At 40.3% G+C, this 10,015-nt stretch overlaps 1 protein-coding gene across 1 annotated transcript; it reads right to left on the bottom strand.

Moving 5' to 3' along the window:
- Positions 1-7,010: 7,010 nt before the first annotated feature.
- On the bottom strand, positions 7,011-8,517 carry LOC135216560 (uncharacterized). Its single transcript, XM_064251935.1, has 2 exons — positions 8,389-8,517; positions 7,011-8,084 (listed from the first exon to the last, which is right to left on the bottom strand). The coding sequence occupies exons 1-2, from the start codon at positions 8,515-8,517 to the stop codon at positions 7,011-7,013; spliced, it is 1,203 nt and encodes a 400-aa protein (XP_064108005.1).
- Positions 8,518-10,015: the final 1,498 nt, after the last annotated feature.

The raw sequence follows: 10,015 nt of genomic DNA, 5'->3' as shown, positions 1-10,015 counted from the left end.
ATATAACCTCAACGTCTGAGTTCGGTCTGCACCCCACAAAGTGTGAGAAACGACTTTCAGCAAATTCATTGCTTTCAAGCATTTTCCCTTAATATATTTCAGATGTGGAATCCAAGTCAGCTTGCTATCAAAAATCAAACTAAGAAACCTTGTTTCACCAACACATGGAATTCTCTGCCTATGAATGTATAGATCTGGATCAGGGTGGATTCCCCTTATACGACAAAAGTGCATAGTTACTGTTTTACTGGCTGAAAATCTAAAACCATTAATCTCAGCCCATTTTACCATATTATCAATGCAGAGCTGAAGGCGGCGTTCAGCCACGGCCATCCTTGATGCTGCAAAGGAAATTGACAGGTCATCAACAAATAGAGAATATGTTATATCTGGGGGAATTATTTTAGAAAACCCATTGATTACCAAGGCGAACAAGGTTACACTTAAAACACTTCCTTGTGGTACTCCTTCTTCTTGATTGAACACATCTAACAATGTTGCTCCAACCTGAACCTGAAATATCCTATTTTTTAAAAAAGCCTTAATAAAGAGGGGCAAATTGCCTCTCAGGTTACATTCATAAAGGACCCTCAAAATGCCATATCTCCATGTTGTATCATAAGCCTTCTCTAGATCAAAGAAAACAGTGATGTGATGCTGTTTGTTGGCAAAAGCTTCACATATTGAAGATTCCATTCATACCAATACATCAGTTGTGGAGTGCATACTCCGAAAACCACACTGAGCAGGTACCACATCAATCGTCTGTTCACCATTTTTTCCATGATCTTACACAAACAAGATGTCAATGCAATAGGACGATAATTTTCTGTCTTGAACGGATCTTTTCCAGGTTTCACAAATGGCAGTAATTTTAAATTCTCCCAAAGCTTGGGGAAGATATGTTCTCGGTAAATTCTGTTAATTAGGCTTAATATGAAAAGTCTGGTATTTTCTGGAGTATGCTTAATCGTTGAAAATGGTTTATCATCCAGTCTAGGAGCTGATTCATTATATTTATTCAAGGCTGATTCAAATTCTCTAATAGTAAAAGGAGCATTGTACTGCTCATGTCTTGAGGTATTAAAATCAATTTCGACCAGTTCCATTATCCGTCTTTGAGCTGAATAGGTTCTATCATCATTTTTCTTCGCAACATTAGCAAAATGATTAGCAAACTCATTTGCCACTAACTGGGGGTCTGCTACCTCGCAACCATTGACCTTGATAACTGGAGGTTGACAAGGAGTGAACTTGCCTGCTATTTTTCTAACTCTCTTCCAGACTAGAGTCAGAGGAGTTTTTGAATTTAGTGAAGATATGAATATTGTCCAAGATTCTTTTCGTGCTATTTTGATTTCCATGCGAAAATGAGCTCTCACTTTTCGAAATTCTACACAATAATACTCACATTTTCGTCTGCAGTACCTGGTGAAGGCAGATCTCATAGTTCTATGAGTTTCCTGGCATTTACAAGTCCACCATGGAACTGGTCGGCAGACAAATTTGCCTGAAGTCCTAGGTATAGATTGAAGACCAGCTGAGAACATTATTATATTCAAAAAGTCAAGAGCGTCATCTACACAGGGAAAATCATCAGCAGAGTCATCTATTGAGCTGCGCTCCTGGAATGTTGACCAATCAGCTTTACCAATGTTCCATTTGGGTAGCCTTGAAGATGGAGGACTTGATGCTACACTCACCACTATTGGAAAATGGTCACTAGTAAATCTATTTATAGCTTTCCAAGTAAAGTCAATAAGACAGTCATCACTACATATAGATAAATCAATTGCTGATAATGTGCCTGTTTGAACATGAAAATGCGTAGACTCCCCAGAGTTGAGGATCCCCACATTTTCATCTTCTATGATGGAACCTAAAAACCTTCCTCTTTGATTGGTGACGATGTCACCCCAAAGAGGGTTTCTGCTATTCATATCTCCCAAAATAACAAAAGGACGTGGTAACTGTTGAATAAGAGATTTGAATTCATTGATGGGGAAGGCTTCGTTAGGCGGTAGATAGAGAGAGCATACTGTATATTTTCTTTGCAAATGGATCTGCACACCAATCACTTGCAATGCTGATTGAATAATAATAGGATTTTGTGGGTTGTCATTTCGAACATACAAAACAACACCACCATGGCTTCCAATATTTAAATTATAGGTGGAGTGATAGGATGTATACTCTCGTGGGCTGGGGCACATATTACCAATCATGGTCTCCTGCAGAGCTATACAAACAGGAGACACTTCTGTTATGAGCAGCCTTAACTCTTCCCATTTAGCTCTTAATCCCAGAAAAAATTAATGAATTTTACTTTACTTTAGAGGCTGTTACATTAGAGCCTCTTTTAAGAGCTTTCAGCTTACAACCTTGCTCTTTTTTCCTGGAAGGAGACCGATTGTTTAAGGCTGCCTTCCTTTTTAAAGGGTTATCAGTCTCAGGAACAGCAGACAAAGCTGGTGTCGCCTGAGGAGGGGTGTGAGGATCGGATATTGGTGCATCCTCGAAAGTATTTACAGGTGGTACAGCCTCCAGAGAGGCGGGAGTGCCAGGTACTCCTGGCACAGCCTCCACAGAGGCAGGAGTACCAGAAATTACTGGCTCTGCTCCCATAGAAGCAAGAGTGCCAGAAACCACGGGCACTGCCTCCAAAGAGGCGGGAGTGCCAGAACCAACTGGCACCACCTCCGAAGAGGCAGGAGCATCAAAAATCACTGGCACAGCCTCTGAGGAGGCAGGAGCACCAGATATCACTGGTGCAGCCTCTGAAGAGGCAGGAGCGCCAGAAATTACTGGTGCAGCCTCTGGAGAGGCAGGAGCACCAGAAATCACTGGCACATCCTCCGAAGAGGAAGGAGTGCCAGCAACAGCTGGCGCTGCCTCCAAAGAGGCATGAGTAGAGGTTATTACTGATTTTCTATTTAAATCATCCTTGATAATATTTGTGTTTCTTTTTCGATTTGCAGCAACACTGGAAAAGGATATTCCTAGTCTAACGAATTGATTCAATACTCTCTTTTGCCTCTATAAATGCAATACGTTCTGTTACCCTTAAAGTTTGAATTTCTTTTTCCATGATGTACACATCACAATTAAGTGAAGACAATGGATGATTGTCTCCGCAATGTATACATCTGGCTTGTTTACCACACATGCCATGCTCCGGCTCACTGCACTTGACACAAGTAGCTGGCTTGCCCTGCAGTCTCTGTCTACAGGACCCTAACATATGTCCGAACTCTTGACAATGAAAACATCTCAGTCTTGGGATATATTGTTTGATCTTAAAACGTAGCCAGGCTGCTTTTACTATAGAGGGCAATTGAGTAGAATTGAATGGGATAATTAAAATCGGAGGTGGGACAAAGACTCCATTTACCCTCTTCTTCATTCGTTCAATTCTTATTACACCTTAATCTTTTAATTCCTCTACAAGTTTCCCTCAGAGTAGGTCATCAGCTGGGGTGCATATATCATTCCCTTGGAGTAATTCCAAAAGGCATGTACTGCACATTCCACTTTGACTCCTCCAGGGTGTGATAATGCTTTCAATTTTTCAGTTTCTTTTGCTGAGGTAGATTCCACCGTCAGCTTTCCTCGACCTTCGTAAGAAATCTTAGGTTCTCGGCCACAACACTTCACGATATCTCGGTACACACCAAAAATATCACAACTTGATTCTTCCAGATTAAAAGTTAGGTACTTATCATAAGACTTTTCAAATATTCCAGGTCCAATTTCAAATATGCTTCTGCTCAATTTCCCTTTACTCTGTACTGGAGCATAGGGTTTCAGTGTACTAATTACACTGGAAGGTTTTTTAGACTTCTCCAGAGGAAGGTTGTCAGGGGAGGTTCCAGTTGCCATCAACTGTGCCGATTCACCACCATCAAAGGGCCCAGGGGTACTTGGATCTTTATTTATTTTTATCATAAAGATTAAAGATTGATAAAAAATATATAAATAAACCTGAAAACCTTAAAAAGATATCATCAACCTTTCATGGAGATTTTTCTTCCACTAATGGCACAAGTGAGAACCGAGCTCCAAATTCCGCATCCCCCTACCCTACCCCACAGGGGATGGCACAACATGATTAGAGTGGCCCAAGTGTAAGCCAAACCTGCTTGATAGGACTGAGAGTATTACCAGAATACAATCATCCCCACCCTAATCACATTATGGGCAAACCGGACAGAATGCCAAGAGTCCTATCCACAAAACTAGACCCCCCTGGAATCCGAGGTCCAGCCCTGCAAAATAGTTCCGCCTGATATCACTAAGGTCTGAACATTATCGGGCAGTTGATGGTCTTGCCACGGTTCCCACTATTTAGCTTCAGATATAAAACCCAGTCCCAGCTATGATATCTTTTCTGTTTACCAGGTCCAGTAAATTTTTGCAAAGGTGCAAATTTCCACATAATTAATCCAAAGAAAAAAAAGTTACATGAAGGAGAAGGATGTAGTAAGAATGAAAAAATTGCAGAAAGAAGGAAAAGTTCTGACTAATTTAGTTGGATCAGCAGCTGGGCCCCAAGGACCAGTGAGAAAGCAACCCCACCAGGCATCACGGCCCAGCTGCTGGTCCCTAAGCCCCCTACCCACATCAAGGGGTCAGCATCTAGGGGGGATTTTCAAAGAAGGTGTTGGTGTTGGAACATATTTGCCACTTAGCTTTCTAATCTTTTTCCAGATCAATCTAGTTGGGGTCTTGGAATTTATGCCATTTATATAAAAAAGCAAGGATTCCCTTTTTACTTTAAGAAATATTTTCGCTGTTTTGCCATAGCTCGTTGGTAAATAGATTTTGCTGTTGCAGACTAACTGGATTTATAACGCCTGTAACATTTTCTGGTAATTATCCTCAAATTACCACAGGTTTTATCCCACCAAGGAACAGCAGGTCTTTGTGGTTTCCCTTTGGTCCTAGGTATTGAGTTTTCAGGACTATTCAATATTTCGGAGGCAAAGTACTCCTAAGCCTTTATATGCCATTTGAAGGATTCAAATTCCTGGGATAGGTTAATGCCTTCTTGAAATTTTACCCAATTTGCTTCCTTTTCCTTCCATTTGATAGGATAATGCGAGAGGGCATTTCTCACAAACTTAAGATGAATGGGAAAGTGATCACTGTCATGTAGAAACTCATCTAAAGACCAATTAAAATCAAGATAGAGAGAAGAAGAGCAAATGCTCAAGTCTATAGTAGATGAACAGCCTGTGTAGAGATTACGGTATGTCATAGTACCATCATTAAAAAGTGTAAGATCATTATTATTAACAATATCATCAATGATCCTACCCTCTATGTCTAAAAAAATCTCCAACCCAAGTGGATTGTGAGAATTAAAATCACCAAGTAGTAAAAAAGGAGGAGGAAGTTGATTGATTAAACCTTGAATGTCCACAAGAGTGAACCTGCATCTTGGGGGAAGGTAAAGAGAGCAGATTGTGATCTCACGGTCAAGAGTACCCCGGATAGCAATTGCTTGAAGCCAGGTGTTCAGGGGAACCATAAAATGTTGCAATGCTTTAGTAATAATTATTGCAACACCTCCATGGGCGCGATCCCCATCAGTGGGGTTCATCTTATAGATTTCGTAGTTTACACCTGGATTGTATACTGAATCCCCCAATTTAGTTTCTTGAAGACATACAACCCCTGGGTTATGCTCACTCAGTAATACTTTTAGAATTTCTGAACGAGTCCTTAGCCCTTTACAGTTCCATTGTAAAATGTCCAGATTGCATTTTAGTGCTAGGATCAACCAAGGGAAATTCTATATTGATCTATACTACTATGAGATTCAGGGTCTCTGTAACACAGTTTTTTGGACTTTGCTCCTTGTCAAAGCATCGGATGTAGCTGAAAGTTGACATATGTATATTTTACAACCACACAAATTTTGTCAGCACTATCAATAACCTAAACTCGATAGTTTTCATTTTTATAGAGTAAAAATGATCTAGCAGACGCCATGGCCAATGATTACGAGCCAAGAGTCGAAAAACATTCATCACGTAAGCAAGGTAAACACCTTTTGACGAAATGTTGCCCCGCCCATCCACCAGACAGAAACTCCATCGGCTCTGAAACCCAAAGACTTTATGAATGGTGGTACGATACATAGATTTGGGTGGGGTATCAGTGCTAGCGTAGTAATACTACTGTAGCAGTAGTGCCGCAACAGTATAGCAGTAATATACATGAATTAAACGTTTAGGCCAACTGCTGGGATCCTTGAGGATCATTTAGCACTTCTTACAACTACTCGAGAAATTAGTTTTTATGGCCAGAAGTTAAATTTTCTAATCCAACAATGCCCATGGTAGCCTTCAGTGTTATCCTGAATTATTATGAGGCAAAAGTGGGTGGAGCCTCATGAAGTCATCATTCTGACGATAATTATTGGTGAAGGTTTAAAGCCAATATACGGTACCGGCTATTTTTTTTCCAGTAAATAGGTAGATAGCCAATAAATAAAAATTGCTTGACATTGGATATAGCAGTTATCAAATCAAGCTTGTCTACTATGTTTTTGAAAATTACCAACTATTCCCTACATCTTGACAATCTGATTGTGACCTATAAAGTGGACTGTAATTTCTTAGGAAACCTATTTTGGGAGTTAGACTAATAATCGAAGTGTTTTTGTATTTATTAACATATTTTGTTGGTTTGTTCATTATGACAATTATCAGTGGAGAGGTTCCAGAGTTCATAAAGGTGTACTACTTTGCTTGTATTTAAATTTGTATGTCATTGTCCCCAGAGGTTTAGCCTCCGTTACGTATAGCCAATCATCCATCGAGTTACAGAGGCCCTGAATCTCATAGTAGTTTTTTTGTTTATTTTCCTTATGGGACTTTATAAGGGTTTCTTTAGATTGTCTCGAGATATGTGGCTTATGATTATGTTTTTATTAGCTTTTTGATACAGAAGAGAGGAAACTTCAAATACTATTTTCTTTTTATCCAAGGAACTTGATTCCTTGGTTATTTCAGGGGCAGGAGCATCCTCACTGTTGGCATCACTGTCGTTACAGTTCTCTCTCTCTTTGGCCCTCTAGTTTGTTCTTGTTCCATTTCTTCAAGGGTTTCTTGCTGAAGAGAAGGAACAGACACAGGGAGGATTTCATCAATTGGAGATGAGTCTATATCAGCAGGCACATCTTTCTTAGATAGGGGTGCTTCAACCCTAACCGGCCGATCACCTAGATCAGATGACTGGGTATCAGTAGTTCTTGCTTTTACTGCAGGTAAAGGTGCTACGTTGTTGACTTGAGTTTTTATAGGGGCTACAGAATTTAGAGCCATAGCATATGTCTTTGTCTGACTAATTAACTTTCTTGTGTAACTAATACTTATATGTTCAGCATTAGCTGTACATATAGCTGCCTCTTCATATTTATATTGGCTGCACTTTTCATTGAATGGGGTATGATTCTCTTCACAATTAATACACTTTGGCTGTTTCGAACAAGGACCATATTCAGGAGCTGAACAATTATTACAGAGTTTATTGTTTTTGCAGAATCTGGATGGATGGCCATATTGAAAACAGTTGTAGCACTGCAGCGGTTTTAACAAAAATGGTTTGACTTTGACCCTCTCATTTCCTAAATTGATGTATGATGGTATATCAGAGTCCTCAAACGTTAAAATGACCATATTTGCCTTTGGGACTTTTCTTACCTTCCATACAGATGTTGGACTGATTTCTAATATTTCTCTTTCTGTCAGTTCACAAAGGTCTCTATCGAATACCATTCCTTTTCCACAACTAAAATTCATGTGTGGTCTAATTTCTTTCATATTATCATCTTTCTCGAATTTCTTCATTGTCAGCATGTATGACTGTGTCTTTAATTTGGCATGAATTAGGACACTGCCTTTGCCAAACCTTGAGATGTTCCCCATGTCAATACAGCCAACCTTTTTTTGGATGTATCTGCTAAATTTGTGGTAATTATAATTTTCCTCCCTAGCAGATACTACCAACCACATTGGAGGTTTGGGTGTTCTTTCAAAAGTGGCATCATCATTCAAATTTGGCTGAGCCACTTGTACCTATTGTGATGGTCTGTAAGCATCCATATTCTTAGGGGCCCTGTCGGTCAGTGCTCCCTTGACAATCTTTTTACAAATCTTTATATTATTGATAATGATGCTGACTTTGAGTGCAGCTTCCTGTTTTTCAAGTCAGCCATGCCTCCCATTTTCATCAAAGTTCATCCTCAACTCTTCTATTTTGCCAAAACTACCAAACAAAAGTGTCTCAAAGTCACATTCTAAGGGAACGTGCTTTACATGCAACACCCTCATATATCTACTGTGTTCCGACAATGGCTTCTTTTCAATTTATGATGATTACCCTGAGAGGTAGTACCACCACTGGAGAGCCTTCCATATCCATGGTCAAGTTCATGTCACAGGTCGTCATCTGTGCCAGATCATCCTCAAAGGGACCAGGGGTACTAGAATCCTTATGGTTACTAGTCATATAAGCTTTATATTAAAAGAAATCAGGAAAGTTAAACCTGAAAATATTAAAAAAATATCATCAGCTTTTCATAAAGTTTATTCTTCCACCAATGGCACAAGTGAGAGCCGACTCCCAAATGTCCAGGTCCCTACCCCACCCCACTGGGGATGGCACAACATGGTTAGAGTGGCGCAAGTGTAAGCCAAACCTGCTTGCTAGGACTGAGAATATTACAAAAATACAATCATCCCCACCCTAACCATGTTATGGGCAAATCGGAAAGAATGCCGAGAGTCCTCTCCCCAGGACCAGACCCCCCCTAGAATCCGTGGTCCAGCCCTGAAGAATAGTTCTGCACTTGAGTTATTCTGATATCTCTCAGGTCCAAACATTATTGGGTAGTTGATGATCCTGTCACAGCTCCCACTATTTAGCTTCAGATATAAACCGAATCCCAGTTATGATATATTTTCCCATTCGTCAGGTCTAATATATTTTACAGAAGGTGGAAAATCCAACAATATTACTCCAAATGAAAATATACAAAAACTATGAGACTCTTGGACTCAAACCTTGGAACTAATTCCTGGGGTTCAAGAGCCCCCTCACCACGTCAAGGTGGTCCCATATCGAGGGGGGGGGGGGCCGTGAAATTCTTGTAAAGAAATTTATATATATTCATAATAGGTACGCTACGAGCATCCTTTTGGACCTTTTTTTCGCCCAAACTTAATATTTGTGAGGGAATAGCGTAAAGGGAAATTTTTAGAATAACGTAGAATTCGAACAGGAGGAAAAACCAAAGAACTAAACTAAACTGCTTCATGTCAGGGACACAGTAAAACGATTCTTTATTGTCGAGATGTTGTTGAAAGCCATGAGAAGGTTTTTGACATAGCCTTTTTTCTATTGCTTCTGAACACCAGCGAGCAGTTGGAAAACATTCCTAATTTCATTTTAACGACGACCTCCCGAACTTGATTTATCGCTTGTCATACCCAGCTACTGGGAATATGCCAAATCTCGAAAAGGGTCAACAACACCTAAGGGAACCGCATTGAGATCGCACCCTCTTTGCCATTGCATCCTATCATTACCGTCCCCGATCTAATTTGACAGAAGCCCCTTTACTTGCCAGAATTCACACCATGTCACGTGAGGTCCTTCTGATCTGACCCTTAACCATTTTACCTGACCCTTTCCCTCGCCCTTGTCGGTGGAGCCTTCAGCATCCGTGACTCCGCCTCCTCAAACCTGCATTCACCCCTACTGATCCGAGCCTCTAGACCCAAGCTTATTCTCCCTTTTCCACACCTCCTCTGACGGCATCCAATGCCCTTCATCTACTGTTCCTTGCACTTATTCCCTGTTCCACTGTTTCTCACTTTCTCACATTCCCATTCTTATTCCCATCTCCATCAGAGACCCATGTGAGTTATAGCAATAGTCATATTCTTGTGAATTAAATATTGAAGTGATATTGGTAGGTGCTACTTTGCGAGTAGTGATTTCATTG

This window comes from Macrobrachium nipponense, chromosome 6, assembly GCF_015104395.2.
Source record: "Macrobrachium nipponense isolate FS-2020 chromosome 6, ASM1510439v2, whole genome shotgun sequence".
In the NCBI taxonomy this organism is placed as follows: Eukaryota; Metazoa; Arthropoda; class Malacostraca; order Decapoda; family Palaemonidae; genus Macrobrachium; species Macrobrachium nipponense.
Note: the sequence above shows the minus strand (reverse complement) of the source record. Positions and strands in the feature narration are given on the sequence as shown.